The sequence below is a fragment of the Drosophila kikkawai genome, chromosome 2L (genome assembly GCF_030179895.1).
Source record: "Drosophila kikkawai strain 14028-0561.14 chromosome 2L, DkikHiC1v2, whole genome shotgun sequence".
In the NCBI taxonomy this organism is placed as follows: Eukaryota; Metazoa; Arthropoda; class Insecta; order Diptera; family Drosophilidae; genus Drosophila; species Drosophila kikkawai.
Genome location: NC_091728.1, coordinates 28,677,683 through 28,694,715, shown reverse-complemented (window position 1 = coordinate 28,694,715; position 17,033 = coordinate 28,677,683). Strand labels below are relative to the sequence as shown.

Sequence of the window (17,033 nt, the reverse complement as noted above, 5' to 3'; positions counted from 1 at the left end):
TCAGTTTAATATACGTACATAAGTATACTTATTCTATTTATAAAATTAGGCGGACAGGAACTAATTTTACAGTCTTTTGGGTTATTAGTATTGCCTTGCGCTTTGTTGCTTTTCTAGGCCTTAGATTTTACAGTTTGTTGTTTTCAATTGTTTGTTTATTGTTTGGTGGTATTTTAGTTTCTTTAGTTTTAGTTTGTATGTCTGGGAAAAAAAAGTATCTTTTCTTAAAAACCCAGGTTTTTCTCTTTGTTTCTCTTATTACTAGGGGTTGGGGGATATTTACAGTGGGTGAGTGGGGAGGGGGGAATATTTACATGGGGGCAAGCTTATTTTATAATGTTTCTATCTATTTGTATCTTAAACCATCATTGGGGTTTAGTGATTGATGTCTTCTATTGTAGAAGATTAGTTTATTGTTCTGATTATATATTATGTTTTTCTCTTTTAGATGTGCCAAGTGATTCGGTGTAACTAATTCTACTGGATATCTATGTGGTATTTGTGTTTGTTCTATTTCGTTGTTGTCTATAAAGGTTTCTAATATTTTAAAGGCTAATTCGTCTATTTTTATTGTATTAGTTAGTTTGTAGAGTTTTGCGTTCGATATATAGTGGGTGCCATTCCTAAGTGCATTTCTTTCGAAAACTCTCAGCTTTTCCATCTGATGCGAACTTATGCTCATCCAAGCTAAATGACCATATGTTAATGTTGGTTGTATTATTTTGCGATAAGCTAATGATTTGATCCTTATGAGTTTATTTGTATTGTTGGTGTTGTTTGTGTTATACACATGTTGGAAGGCTTTTGCTTTATTTACAGTGTGAGTTATATGTGATCTAAAGCTTAATTTTTCATCATATGTGATTCCCAGGTATTTTATTTCATTTCTTTGGTTTATGGGTATATTATTGAGAATATATAATTTTGGTTTATATTGTCTACAGTTTTTGTAAAGGTCGCTTGCTCTTGGACCTTTGAAAAAGCAGCTGACGCATTTATTACTATTTAGTTTAAGTTGCCATTTTGTAAAATAGTCACAGAGAGTATCTATGTAATTATTTAGTTCTATTTCTGTGCTAGACATGGATCCTCCTGATCCAAGTAGTAATATGTCATCTGCATAGATTAGTTGTGTTATTTCAACTGTTGTTCTTGGGTTTTGTGTATATATGGGTATATCATGCAAGTATATGTTATATAGGACGGGTCCTAAAAGTGATCCTTGTGGTACTCCTGCCGTTATTTTTCTTATGATGGAATTTTCATTTTCTGAGTTTGACACGTGAAATGTTCTGTTTGTAAGGTAGTTTAGAGTTATTTTAAGTACATGGTGGTTGAAATTTAATAGTTTCATTTTATGTATGAGTGCGTGTGTCCACACAGTATCGAAAGCTTTTTCGAAATCGAGAGCACAAGCTATGGTACCTCGTTTTCTATGGATGTTGCTGAATATGAAGTTGTTGGCTTTTAGAAACGCATGGTTCACAGATGTGTGCTCTCTGAATCCAAATTGGTTGCTTTTTAGTATATTATTATTTTTGAGATGTTGCTTTATTTTCTGTAGTATTATTTTCTCTCATAGCATTCCAAGGGCTGAGAGTATAGCAATTGGTCTGTAACTTCTTAACAGGTGTGGGTCTGTGTTTGGTTTGTGTATGGGAATAATTTTTGCGTGTTTCCATTCTGACGGGTAATGTGATTTGTTTATGCAGTGGTTAATTATTTTACTAAGGTGATTTATAACTGGTATGTTAAATTGTTTTATAAGGAAGTTGCTGGTCTTGTCTGGTCCCATTGTCTTCTTGTTGTTTTTGCTTTTTATTATATTGAAGAGTTCTTGGGGGTTTACGAAGCCGAGTTCATTTGCATTTTCCCAGTTACCATCTGCTGTTTGTATATTGTTGAATTCTATTATGGGTTCTATATTTTCTTCTAATTGTTCTATTGTTTTTTCTATTTTTGCTTTATGATTTCGTAGTGTTCCATTATTCTGTGTCATATTGTCATTTTGTTTATGTATTTGTTCAAATGACCATGCTAATGCATTTATTTTGTCGAATTGTGTTGCTAGGTGAGTGCTATTTGTGTCAAAGTCTATTGCTGATTTTTCTATATTATTTAGGATTATTGTACTTTGTAGTTGTTGTTTGGGTGATATTCGTGGGTTGATGCGTTGGAGAGATTTGTAGCTTAGTTTATGGGGTTTAATTGCTTCAAGGCGTTTTTCAATAATTTTGAGTTCAGTTTCTTCTATTATTGCGTTAATTTGGTAGTCTATTTCTTTGGACTTTTGTTTAATGTATTCCTTTTGATTAGTTGTTAGTGTCATTGTTTTGGAGTGCAGTATTCTTCTTAGTTTGCGCTTTTGTTTTATTAGTTGTATGCATTTTGGCTTCAGCTGAATCATTGAAGTGTTTGGTTTTATTATGTGTTTGGGTATAGCTTCTTCGTTTTCAATTCCCATTTTTATTGCATGTGTTGTATTTTTAATATGCTGTTCTATTTCGTCAATATCTATATTTTGGTTATTTGGTATGGGGGTTAGGTGCTTGAGGATAGTGGTGTTCCAGGCTATAGGGTTTATTGCATTAAAGTTATATATCTTTTTTGTTTCATTTTTTAATAGCCTGTTCTGACCAAGTTTAATTTCTATTTTTATTGCATGATGATCTGAATGATAGTCTTTGATAACTTCACAGCCATGGTACTGTATATTATTGTTGTCATAAGCTGTTTGTACAGTTGTTATAAAGAGGTCTATGGAGGAGTTATATTTTTTGTTTGGTCGTGTCGGCTCTTGCGGTGGGTTAGTTCTGGGTTATTTAAGATCCATTGCTGTAGAGTTTTCCCTGATTTGTTGATGTGATTCATTGAATGTTGTGGTTTGTTCCATGAGGGATGTTTCGCATTGAGGTCGCAGCCTATAATTACATGTTTTACATGTTGGATTTTTTTTATTGTTTCGTATATTTGGTCTAGATCTTTGGTTTTTAAGTTGTCGTTTGGACGTTTATATAGGGTAGCCACTATTATGTTTTCGGTGTTGTTCCTTTGTGTTTGGTATGAGATCTGTAGGGCTATTACCTCTAAAGTTTCCGGAGGTTGAAAGTGTAACTGTTCGTATTTAATGTTATTTTTAAGGCATATTGCTACTGAGTTATCTTTTTCCCTCTTTTTGGTCACGACGTTTTGTCTTATTAGTTTGTAGTTTTCTAGCATGGGTGAGTTTTTGGCGTTAAGGTGGTGCTCAGCTATGTGCATGACGTCTGGTTTGTGCTTTTTCATAAATTCATTTAGTTCAGCTCTTTTCCGTAACTGCAGTATTCCATTTACATTTAGAAAGATGCATTTTATTTTCATGTTTGATTTTGTGCGATGTTATAGATAAATTCTAGGATTATCAATTTTTTATCGTTTTCGTTTTTTGCATTTGGATAATTAATTAACGTCTTTTTCATTATTTCTATGCATTCGATAATGTCCTTTCCAAAGGCTTCTTTGGTTTCCTTGTTAATGGTATTTATTGCTTGTAAGGGTCTGTTGCTTTGTTTATTTGGTGGGTTTATGTTGTGTGTGTTATTTGGTTTATTTGTAAATAGTGATGAAAAGCTCCTATCCTGTGTTATCTTTTCTGTTCCAATATTTTTTAAGATTTGTGTGTTTACTGTTTCTTTAGTTTTGTTTCTTTTCTCTGACAGTTTTTTAACTATACTGATTCTAATGGGGCATATTTTTGCGTTGGCCGTATGGTCTCCCTTACAATTGATGCATTGGGATTTTGTGCTTTGTATTTCATTATTGTCTGGTTTTTTAATTTCACATTTCCCTGGGCCATGCGGCTGGATGCATTTAACGCATCTGTACGGCATATTGCAGTTACTCGCTACATGCGAGAAACGTTGGCAGCGTTTGCACTGCTTTATACTGTTAGGATGTGGCTTATACCCTTCTATACTTATTTTGCAATTTAGTAGATATCTTATATTAAAAATGCTCCTAATATTGGTCGATTTTTTAATGACTATTAGCCAGAATTTTTCTTTGAATGGTTCTACACTAATTATTTCTAGTTCTGGCACCGCTTCATTAAGTGCCTCTTTTACTTCATTATTATTAAATACTTCTGGGGGTAATTTCTTTAGGATAATGTTGTGCGGTTTAAGTTGTTTAGGGGTGTAAGTAAAGAATAACATGCTCTTTTTTGTAAGTGTATCCCTTGCCATATTTAGGCTTTCAATCGTATACGTTTTTATATGTATTATGTTTTTGCTAATTATGTTGAGTGTATGCTTAATATTAAGTGTATTTCTAAGTGTCTTAGCATCTACATTATATATTACGATTACCGGAAGGTTCTGAAGATGTTCGTTTTCTGTTGTTTCTGCTCCGTCTGTTTTTTGTGCTGATGTTGACGTTGATGCTGATGTTGCTGCTGCTGCTGCTGCTGCTGGCGACGTCATCTTCGTCTTTGTCTTTAGGGCTGGAAAATCACGAGGTATGTCGTGCTCTGCTATTTGTTGAATTTGTGTTGTTGTTGTTTTTGATACTGCTGTTGTTGTTGTTGTTTTTAGCATTTTTGTTTTTATTGTTGTTTTTGGTGTTGTTGTTATTGTTGTTGGTTTTATTTTCGTTTGCTTTGAGTTGGTTTTGAAGTGTTTGGTTTTGGTTTTGAAGTGTTTGGTTTTGGTTTTGTAATTGTTGGTTGTTTTGGTTGCTGAGTTTGTGTTTTTTGTTGCAGTTGTTGTGGTTGCTGTGTTTGGCTTGTTATAACTTCGATTAAATCATAGTATATTTGTTGTTGCTGGTTATTTTCTATTGTTTGATTGTTTGGTTGTTGAATATTTATTTTTGTTGTTTCTGTTGTTGTTGTTTTTTCTTGTTCGCTTTCCATTTGTTTATTAATGTTGACTTTTGCTTTTGTTTGGTGGTTTGCGGCTGCATAAGCAGCCATTTGCCTTTCGGCGGCTTTAATTTCGACGTCTTCCGTCTCACTCACTTCGCTTTGTTTTTCTCAGTCACTATCTGAATTAGGGATCCTCTTGGGGTTCCGTTCACTTCACTGTTGTCTTTCTCTTTCTTTTTCACAAGCCTTTGCCTCCTTTACCGCGACCAGTCATTTTTCACTATTTTATTTTTACACTTCGAAAGTCACCACTGAACTAATGTAGAAGCCGCGTCGGCCGCTCCTATTTATACCTAAACTCTGCTCTGCACGAGCGAGCCCGAACGCTATGGCCTTCTCGCTCTGTGCTCGACAAACGAAATGGCATGTGCTTCGACTAGCTCTCTCTTTTCCACCCTCCACGTTTTGCTATATAAGAGGGTAGGCAATGCGCAGCTCGTTTATTGTGTTTTCAGACTCGTGAAGTAAACAGTGGACAGACAGTGAAAATAAGAAGAATATAAAATGGCCCGTACCAAGCAGACCGCTCGCAAATCGACTGGTGGCAAGGCGCCACGCAAACAACTGGCAACCAAGGCCGCTCGCAAGAGTGCCCCAGCCACCGGTGGTGTGAAGAAGCCCCATCGCTATCGCCCCGGAACTGTGGCTCTGCGTGAGATCCGTCGCTACCAGAAGAGTACCGAGCTGCTGATCCGCAAGCTGCCTTTCCAGCGCTTGGTGCGTGAAATCGCTCAGGACTTCAAGACTGACCTGCGCTTCCAGAGCTCAGCCGTGATGGCTCTGCAGGAAGCTAGCGAAGCCTACCTGGTTGGTCTCTTTGAAGATACCAACTTGTGTGCCATCCACGCCAAGCGAGTCACAATCATGCCCAAGGACATCCAGCTGGCCCGTCGTATCCGTGGCGAGCGTGCTTAAGTTGAGATTGCTTCGACTAGCAAATAGCGTCAATACATTTTGTACAAATCGGTCCTTTTCAGGACCACAAACATATTTATAATAGAGATTATACATTTTCATATATAATTTACATACTACAAATAAAACATTCCCGGTTTTGCGTTTTTATGGTTAAATATCTTATAGTCAGAGATCGATCTTAAAATCTATATATATAAAAATCAATTGCTGTTCATTAGTCTCGCTAAAACTCGAGAATGGCTGAACGGATTTATCTTATCTTGGTCTTGAATTATTCGTGGAGGTCTAGGGAAGGTTTAAAAGGTGAGAAAAATTCGAATAATTGCCGGGAAAATCCTCAAAACAGTATTTTTCTATTTCCCATACAAACGTTTTCTAAATAAAATGTTTATATTATTTTAATTCAGGGAATTTTTAAAAGATTAAAAAGGTATATTAAAAAACCAAATTGTACCGTGTTTGATCAAATTGATGTGGTTTTAATCAAACACAATCCAGTATATTTACTTTAATTAGCTTAAGGGGGGATATACATGTAAACCAAAATTTTTTTTGGTTTAAAAAATAGTTTGTTACTTAAAGAATATACTGTGTAAGTTTCATTATCGAATTCCAACTCCAAGTGCCTCAAATCAACTATATACGCAAGGTATATAAGTGTTAAACGTATTTTTCTCTGCTTAAAATTTTTGCATTTTACCCTATGCTATGGGCACGATTCACAAAAAACTATGTAACATATCGGAGTGAATCAAAAATTATTATGATGAGCATGAAATTATCTTCTATTTGAACCTAAATTCGGGTAATTCAAATGAGTATTACTATTTTTTAAGAGGGTGGGAAGGGAAATCTGATTACCTGAAAATGACATTTTTCCTTAAGAAATTATTTCCTACATTAAAAAATTCACGAAAAATGTCTACATTTTGACCGTTTACATGTATATCCCCCCTTAAGGCCTGAAGTTGGTATAGCTAAACTAAAATTTCGCGCAATTTGAATTACGCGTTAATTTCATAATAAATAAATAAATAAGATATTTACTTAAGTTATTAAGTTCGAAATAAATGTATTCAAACTGCTTGATTTGAACATTTTATTTAAGTAATAAAAAACAAATCAATTTGTTTTTTCTATTTTTCTTAAGATATTAATATTACACTTATAAACTAAAAATCCATCAAATTAAATGCTTAAAAGATTTAATTTCCCGTCTCCTTGGGTACTGTGCTCAAGAAAACTCGAATATGAACGTTGTATGGGGAACATAATAGGCCATTTCCAAGAAACAAATGCATAAATTCAGTTTAAACGTTTATTAACTAAAACATGTGTCCTATTTATTTTACAAAATTGACAAAAACTAATATATTTTAAAATATTAATATTTTTTAGGTAGCCAAAACCATACCCGAAAGTACCAAGAAAGCCGACAATTTATGTATGAAAGGGCCAATTTGAAAGTGGTCAAAAAATACCATAATTTGTTTAAAACGAAAATATTTTGAGTGTTCCCGCAAGTAAAAGGTTCAAATTTCACTCTTTCTAAAAAATATTCATAATATTCATAAATTTTAATATTTTAACAGATGATTTTTCACGAAATGCTTTGGTCAAAAATGCAAATCTTGAACTTCAGACACTTTTACAAAATGATCCAAAGAATAATTTCACATTAAAATAACTAAACATGTTTTATGAATCATTTAAGTGCTTAAAATAATTAAAACATTCTACCATTTAAAAATATAACATTGAGAAAAGAAGAAAATAAAACTACACATCGATCAAACATAGGCAACGTAAATGAGCGCTGCCAAACACATAGTTATACTGCTCTCCTCCTCGATTCTCATATCAACGAGGGACGTCGGGTCTAGACCGCTCGCGCCATTTCTATACAAACAAAAGTGTTTTTCGTTAGCTTTCGAAAATAATTAGTGAAGCAAAAATGTCCGACTCTGCAGTGGCAACATCCGCGTCCCCAGTGGCTGCCCCACCAGCGCCAGTTGAGAAGAAGGTGGCCGCCAAAAAGGCATCTGGTTCAGGAGCTACCAAGGCCAAGAAGGCAGCAGTTCCACCATCCCATCCGCCAACTCAACTAATGGTGGATGCAAAGCCAGCAGCAGCAAAGGCTAAGCCGGCCGCCGTGAAGCCCAAGGCACCGAAGGCCAAGGCAGCAGCGTCCGCCAAGCCCAAGAAGAAGAAGAAGAAGTGAAGAAAGCAACTGGTCTAGCTACCGCTAAGAAGCCGAAAGCCAAGACCACGGCGTCGAAGAAGTAAATTAAGACAATCTTAATTATCGCAATTTTAGATTTCGAAATCTGAAATTTGAAAAATTATCAATTTTTTTAAATTACAAATAGTGTTCCCGTTGAAATGGACCCGCTTCCTTTAAAACTGAGTAATGACTGAGTACCTAGTGATCTGAGTAGCACTGAGTAGCAAAAGTGAAAAAGTGAAAAAGTGAAAAAGTGAGAAAAAACAATAAGAAAGTGAAAGAAAGAGAAAGAACAGAAGGAACAGCTTGAAAGAGAAAATAGTGAAAGAGAAGGATACACTAGAGCCCGACAAAGCTCTCGAAGTTGAGGGTTGTGTAGCCAACCCACGAGAGAGAGAGCGAGACGGCCGATGCCGCTGGGCACGCGCCCTCGGTTGTGAGGGCGGCTGCCGTACGAACGTTCGTAATTAAAGCAACACCGCGACCGCGATTGGTGCGCGTCTTTGTGAATCAGCAGCATTCGCTGAACCTTGTAAACAATATTAAACAAATGAATAACAACGTCAACAAAGACACAACTAACGAGTTAGCGTCTACGCTAACAAAGTGTAAAAACCAAATTATGAAAAAACAACACATTAGTCCTGTAAAGGGTAAAATGACAAAAATATTAAAAAGCCCCAAAGCCAAGGAAGCCAAAGGCAAAGGTCTTCAACCACGACAACCGCGGCTACAATGGCTGCGACGACATCAACAACAACAACAACAGCAGCAGCGGTTACAGCAGCAGCAACACTAACACCAGCAGCAGCAACAGCAGTTACAACAACAACAGAAGCTGCAGCAACAAGTCGGGTTTTCGGAAAAAGAGAAGTTGTGTGAGTGCAATAACAAATATCGTGGAAGACATTCGACAAAAACTTGACAATAATTGTGTGACTTTTTTGACCCTTCTTGACCATAGTAAAGCATTTGACTCTGTCAATCACCATATTTTAAGTACAAAACTAAAAAACCACTTTAAATTCTCGAGAACTGCAGTTCGATTTATAGAATCCTATCTTTGTGATAGGCTACAAGCAGTGGTTGTAGGTGCTAGGACTTCCGACTTTTGCCAACTCTCACGTGGTGTTCCTCAAGGATCAGTCTTGGGTCCATTATTGTTTTCCACGTATGTGAATGATTTGCCCAGTCTCTTGTCTGATTGTGAAGTCCACCTGTATGCAGACGATGTGCAAATATATGTTAGCAGTCCCATTAGGCAGTTAAATGTTTGTGTTAGTGTAAGTAATAATATGCTTAATGTAATTTATAAATGGGCAAAAGGTAATGGCTTGTGTATAAACCCTAGTAAATCAAAGTGTATAGTAATTGCCAAAAAACCGATTGATACAACGAACATTCCAAATCTAGCAATCAATGGCACGCTGATTCAATTTGAGCAGAGTGCAGTAAACTTAGGATTTACATTTAGTAACACCCTTAGCTGGAGCAAACATATATCCAAAGCTATAGGGCGAACATACGGTATGCTAAGGCAGCTGTCATATTCCAAGTCATTCCTCCCGATCCAAATAAGGCTTTTAGTAGCCAGGGTAATTTTAATACCAACTATGTTCTATGGAGGGGAAGTATTTGGACACTGCGATACACGCGATATGCACAAGCTGGCTGTAGGTTTGAACTCAATTGTACGGTATGTCTTTAATCTAAAACGACTTGACCATGTATCACACTTGACTAATAAAATTCTTGGCTTAAACTTGACCTCGTGGATTCGCTATAGGACTCAATTATATTTCCACAAAATTGTGATATCCCAAGAACCAACATACTTGTTTGACAAACTCAAATCTGCTACCTCAACTAGAACGAATAATTATATATGCCCAAGATATAATTCGCTGTGCTCAAATAGGCAATTCTTTACTAATGCTATCCGTCTGTGGAACAATCTGCCACATAGATATAAGACAATTAGGGCCGCAACTCAGTTTAAATCTCAAATAAAAGAATATTTAAAGTAAAATGTATTGTAAGAATAAAACAATTATTAACTAAAAGACATGTAGTAATACGTTATAGATATAAGTTCATATGTGTTAAAATTAAGTATATATTATTTCAAAATCTTTGTGACTAGCGCTACAATTATAAGTGTAAACTTGCTGCGCTAGGATAATATAATAAATAAATTGAAATTGAAATTGAACAACAGTGCTAGCAACAACAACAGCAGCAGGCGCTCTTTCCGCTGCCGTAAATCCAAACGAAATTGCAATAGTGGGTGCGACCCTCCCCAAGCTACCAAAACGGGGCAAGAGGAAGCACTCCAGCATTTCATCTACGACGACCTCCGCCTGCTCAAGCGCCAATAATAGTAGCAGCGATAGCAGCAGCAACAGTAGTGATGAAGCCATGAGCGAGGATCATGGGCCCGATGGCGAGGCTGAGCCAAGCGCCGTCAACGTCAGCAGCAACAACGAGAATCCACAGAGAATCATTTGCTACGCCAGCAACTGGCACAAATGAATAAACACGTAAACGTAAAGCAACAGCTGGCTAGTCTGGGACTAGCTGTCAACATTCGTCAGCTTACGGCAAGAGGTTTGCGCCATTCATTGAGGATGAAAATGAAGAAATCGATGGCGACGAAATGCTCAACTTCGAAGCCAGCGATTACTATGGCTATGATGCCGAATTCCCATCACTTTCGGAGAATGGCGGCAACAATCAAAGCAGCAACAACAACAACAATAGCAACAAAAACAAATACAACAACAACACAAAAATCAGCGGCAAGATAGTACAAAGCAACAAAAACAACAAAAAAAACAAAATCAACAAAATCAACTTTAACCAAAGGCAGAGCCCTCCCGCACAGCCTATGGACTTGATGGAAGAAGATGACAACGAGCCCTCCACCTCAAGGATGGCGGCCCTAAGGGCAGCAGCAGCGGCAGCAGCAGCAGCAACAGCGGCAACAGCATCTTCACCAACAAAGGGGGCAAATGTTGCCCTCTCCAAAGCTGCCAAGATGATGCAACAGCGGCAGCAGCAGCAACATAAAAATAAGGCGGCGACAGCAGCAACCTCCTCCACCAACTAAAGTCATAAGAAGAATAATAAAATCCCAATAATTGCGATATATACCGCAATACCAAAATTAATAACGGGTATGTTGAGAACTTTTATAAAAAGCGATCAGTTTATATTAAACATCATTAATAAAGACTTAATCAATGTAAAATTAAATAACCTTGAAGACTACCTTAAGACAAAAGATTTCCTTAAAGATAATAAACTAAATTTTTACTCGTACACGCCTGATGAACTCAAGCAATTCTCCTTATTTATTAAAAAATTGCCTGTTGAATCATATGAAGCAGATGATGTTCGGTCAGCCCTCATGGAGGCACTTCCGAACGTAGACATATCAACCGTAAAAGAATTCAAGAAGCGTTTTTGGCTTGTACAAACCAGGAGCCATGAACATATCAGTCAACTTATTCAATTAAAATCCCTTTTAAACTGTCGAATAATAGTTGAAGGCCTAAAAAAAGATAAAAATCAAATAAGGCAATGCTATAATTGTCAAAGGTATACGCATGTTGCAAGCAATTGCAACATAGAACATAGATGCGTCAAGTGCATCAATAAGCACTTGCCAGGGCAGTGTTTAGTAAAAAAAAACAGATGAAGTAGATAAAAATGGGAAACCCATCTCACGCGTTAAATGCGTAAACTGTTTAGGGCCACATACTGCAAATGCCAAAATATGTCCGATTCGCATTGAAATGTTAGAAAAAATGCGAAAAAAGAAGGAAGTAATGACAAACCAAAGAAACCATGTAATTGGCCGAGCCAGTTCAATAATTAATAACAATAAATCATTTGCTTCGTTATTCAACGGTGGGAATAACAATGGTAGAAATGGGACTACTGGCAGCACCCCTTCTCTCCCTCCACAAAAAATTGCTACTTCGAAGACAGCCCTCTAAAAACATATGGAAGCTAGATTGGCAGCCAAATCAAATACAAATCTTCGACCCGTTGCAAACACATCGTTGTCTCTAAACTCTTGTAACAGTGATGCTATCGAATTTTTTGGTACAGATATTTTCAATTGTCTTGACATAATGAAAAGTGTGGTAGGAAAATATGCTGGCATGCCAGTCACCAATCCGATGGAGCTCAAAAAACAGAAACAGCAAATCCTTCTCGACTTTCTAATGCAAATGGCCATGTCTTCTGCATTAACAAATGCGTAAACTCAAATGCATGTTCCAAAATGTCAACTCCATTGTATCTTTACAAAAGAGACACGAGTTTGACTGCTTGTTAAAATTACATCGTCCAAGCTTATGCTAATCGCAGAACACAGATTGAGTCAACGTCACCAAATTGAAAAATTTAAACCCGCTCAAGCATATTGAGGCTATTGCGATTGAACTCATCACAGATACTGGCTCCGTGCCGCACAAATCGATTGTTGCCGTTTCGCTATACAAAAGACCAAATGACCCGTTGACCAACTCTGATCTCAACTCGTTGATAAATGACATAGAATTGAACGCGTGTAGTAGTAATAGCTCAATCATAATTGGTTGTGACTTAAATGCCAAACACCCTAGTTGGCACTTCCCCTACCATATTAGCAATCATATAAATAGGGACGGCCGAATCTTATATGATTGGCTGCTAAGTCAACCAAATTTGGCATTGAGGCCAACCATAGAGCCTACACGGCGTAACATTCGAAATAATCATTCGTCAATTGATCTGATACTATCAACCGATGATCTACCACTTGACAATGGCACAACCCACTGCGACGTCATTAAGGACTTTACGTCCGATCATTTTGGGGTCTTTGCAAGTTTCATGTTAGGGCGCTATCTACCAACACAAATAGACCCAAAGATTGTCCTGAGTTTCGAGAGGATGGATCACTTGGCCTGGAATATGAAGATCTTGAGGCACTTTGGAAGAAATTCCAAATGATTCAAACTTGAACGCGTCCGAAATTGATGCGTGCGTAGGCAAACTAAGTGGTGTGTTCGACCTGGAAGTCAAACGGCCATTCCACGGCGAGTCATTGATCCGACCAAGCCAAGGAAGCAGTGATACTTAGTAGGGGATGCGTGAGACTGATTCACTGTCGTCGTTTATTGAGGCGTCGCCTGCATAGGCATCGTCTCACTTTGCCCAGTCGCGAGGGTGATGAAATCAGGCTGATAATTTCGATTTTGTCTCGGCTCATCGACACTGAAATTGAACGAAGGGTTAAGGACATTAGACCGAAAGACATCAGCTTGAAGAAACAGTTGCTCTCCGATTCGGCATATGAATTTGAGCAAACGATCAACTTGACGCAGGATGAAGTTAACAAGATAGACATTGATTCTCCCAGAATGCTAACAACTGCATTTGGGAATGTCAATGCTTTGGCATGGCAATATGAGCAAACGCACAAACAAAACGACGACTTAGCGGCAGATTCCCCAGAATCGTCGCGACCCGCCACGTTTGTCGACAACTTCGTCAATGAATTTGTCACACAGACATTGGATGTGCCAATTGTCGAATTCAATTAATCGCAAACAGCTGATGGCACTTGCACTAGGGCCATTGACTGCGGTTTTACCAACGAAGAGCAGCTAGTGGAATACATCAGGGCCAATAATGCAAAGAAAACCTTGGGACCAGATAGCACTAGCAATTTTCTAATGAAACGCTGCAATCTGATGGTTCTAGTCCACCTAGCCAGATTATTAAACAACTGTTTCAACATCGGATATTATCCGACTCAATGGAAAAGTGGCCGAATCATGCCAATACCTAAACTAAACTGTGAAAAGGACAAGCTCAAAAGCTACAGACCCATTAGTATTCTCTCGGCAGTAAGCCAACTGTTTGAAACTGAGAGTAGGTACTATTGAATAAAATCAAAAGGCAAACAAACAACAAAAACATCCTTCAAGATATACAATTTGGTTTCAGAGATAGCTCCTCGTCATCCATGCATTAGCTGTTGCAAATGACTTCATTTTCACGAATCTATCTGAGAGGAAGCCAACCATTGCATGCGCCCTGGATTTTGGGAAAGCGTTTGACACGATACGGACAAATGGGCTAGTCTTTAAAATGTCCCATTTGTTTAGGTTTTGCCCAAAACTAACAAGGATAATACTGTCATACTTAACAGACAGATCCTTTTTTGTTCGCAACCTCAATGGCATGGATAAATCCATGATCAGAAATATAACAGCTGGTGTCCCACAGAGTTCTCTGCTAGCACCTGTACTGTACAATGTTTACCTAGCGGACTTTTCAAAGTATCGTAGAAACCCTAATTCAAGCTCTACCGCAAGCATACTCTCCCTGATCTATGCTGACGACGTCCTCATACTGGCATAGGGAGCGAGGGTAGAAAGTGCTGAAATTGACCTAAACACCTATTTAGATCAATTACTTTAAAAAATGGAGACTAAAACTAAACAACAAATGCATAGGCTGCTTGCTGAAGGGGCCTAAGCTCAAAAATATTATTGCCAATGCCAGGAATTTTCAACCCCACATCTATATCAATAATAACACTCCTATCAAGATCGTCGACAGCTTCAAATATTTGGGAGTTCAGTACGATTGTAGGCTAAACTTTAAAAGAAACATTGAAAGTACCTTGATGCGCGCCAAGATCACGATGCATAATCTACACAATATTTTTGGAACAATGATAATAGGGCTGGCCCCAGAATCCCTCAAGTAACAAAAATAAAATCGTTAATATATAAAAAAATTATTCTACCCACACTAATATATGGTCACATTGGTTGGTTTAACGTACTATCCAATCTAATGGAGAAAATCCGACTATTTGAAAGAAAAATTCGAAGGAAATCATTGGGGGCTGCTGCCAGAGACCCGATCACTCACCACTATATAAATAACTCCAAATTATATCGAATCACAAAGACAAAAAGAGCTGATATATTAATTTTTAACATCATTACGAACTATATTGATAAAAACAAAGAAAGCGCTAATCAATTTATAGCCAACTCTGCTAGGCAAATCAACATGAGGGTTGACCAAACATTTTTTTTTTTTTTTTTTTTTTTTTGGGTTGAGGAGGGGGAATGCCTCACGCATCTTCCCCTTTGCCGTCGCAAAGAAAGAGTATGTCGGACTTGCACCCACTAAACCCCCCCCTCGTCATTGGCCGTGTTTCCACATCGGAAAAGCTTTCGCATTACTTCGAGGTGGCGCCAGTTAAGCGCTATACGCTCTCATCTTCTTACTGGGTCCAGGTTACCCAGCTGTCTCATCCAGATCAGGCTTCTTTGCTCGAAGGATGTTCTCCACGAATCTTGCGATGTGCTTCCATGCCGCTTCGCTGCCTACCATTTTTGTCACGATACTTTCAGGGGTTATTGTCCCAACCACTTCTTCCAGGGAACTACGCGCCGGCCCGAATATTGCGCATTGAAAGATGGTGTGTTCAGCACTGTCGATCTCCGCATCACCGTATATGCATCTGGCATCTGTTCTTTTCCCTATCTTGTGTAGAAAGGCGGCAAAGTAGCCATGGCCTGTCAGCATCTGCATGACGTAGTAATCCACGTCTCCGTGTTTCCTTGCGGACCATGCTACCAGGTTTGGTAGCAGCCTAGCTGTCCATCTGCCTCTCCCTTCTGCTGTCCATCTTTCCTGCCATTGTCGGAGGGTTTCCTCTCTGGTCCGCTCGATTAGTGTCCTCGTCGTGTCTCCATCTTTTCGTCTTTCGTATATCCTTTTTCGCGCTTTGGCTAAAAGGTCGATTGGTATCGTGCCTGCAACTACTAGTGCCGCCGGACCGGATACCGTTCGATGCGCGCTCGCGATTCGTAAAGCCATCGTTCTTTGCACCTCCAGTAGAGGTTTTGTCCTGCAGGCTGCCTCAAGGGTCCCTGCCGAGATCTCGCATCCGTACAGCATGATTGCGTGGTTTATCTCCATTAGAAGCTTTCGTCTTGATGGTAATGGGCCGCCCACGTTGGCCATGAGTCTGCTAAGCGCCTTTGTAGTCTCGGTCGCTCTTTTCTTCGCCCCTTGTATGTGTGCACTAAATGTTAGTTTTGAGTCAAGTTTTACTCCTAGGTACTTTATGACCTTCTGCGTCCTTATAACGTTTTCCCCTACTCTCATATCTATTTCTAGGGGGATCCTTCTCCTGGTAGCTAATAATAGCTCCGTTTTTTCATCCGCAAGTTTTAGATCGTGTGAGTTCAGCCATCTTTTTACACGTATCATTACTTGCGTCAGCTTGCGTTGTGCATACTCGGTATTGCGCGCTGTAATGACTGCGACTATGTCGTCTGCGTATCCCACGATAGTCGTGTCCTCTGGGATGTCTAGGTTTATCTGCATGCTTTTCTCCCCTGCTTTTGTTTGATACAGTAGTCGTCGGTTGTCAAGATAGTCCTGTATTATCCGTATCAGGTATCCTGGGATTTGGAATCGTCTTTTCAGAGCATCAATTATGTTGTCCCATCTAACGCTGTTGAATGCGTTTTTAACGTCCAGAGTGGCCAGGAGCACTACCGGTCTCGAGAAGTTGTTGCCCTGTTGGCTGCTGAGAGCTTGGTTCACGACTTCTTGGATTGCTCCAATGGTCGATCTTCCTGGTCTAAACCCATACTGCCTCGGGGAAAGACCCCCTCCTCTTTCGATCGCTGCTGCTAGTCGTGGCTTGAGCAATTTCTCTAGTAGCTTCCCGGTTGTGTTAAGCATGCATAATGGCCGATAAGCTGACGGGGTTAGGGGGTCTCCCTTGCCCTTGCTTATCAGGACCAACCGTTGCACCTTCCAAATGTCTGGGAATTTCCCGCTGGTAATGCACTCGTTATACATATCCAATAGGATATGGGGTCGGTTCTCCGCGATCGCTATTAGGATTTCTGCTGGAATGTTGTCGGACCCTGGGGCCTTCTTCCTTTTTAAGGT

The 17,033-nt window shown here is 38.8% G+C and overlaps 1 protein-coding gene across 1 annotated transcript; it reads left to right on the top strand.

The window, feature by feature from the left end:
- Window positions 1-5,369: 5,369 nt before the first annotated feature.
- On the top strand, window positions 5,370-5,843 carry LOC108076484 (histone H3). The gene has a single exon (XM_017169376.3). The coding sequence runs from the start codon at window positions 5,408-5,410 to the stop codon at window positions 5,816-5,818; it is 411 nt and encodes a 136-aa protein (XP_017024865.1). The 5' UTR covers window positions 5,370-5,407; the 3' UTR covers window positions 5,819-5,843.
- Window positions 5,844-17,033: the final 11,190 nt, after the last annotated feature.

Coding starts and splice junctions, on each gene's coding strand:
- LOC108076484 (XM_017169376.3), top strand. CDS start 5,408: ATGGCCCGTACCAAGCAGACCGCTCGCAAATCGACTGGTGGCAAGGCG.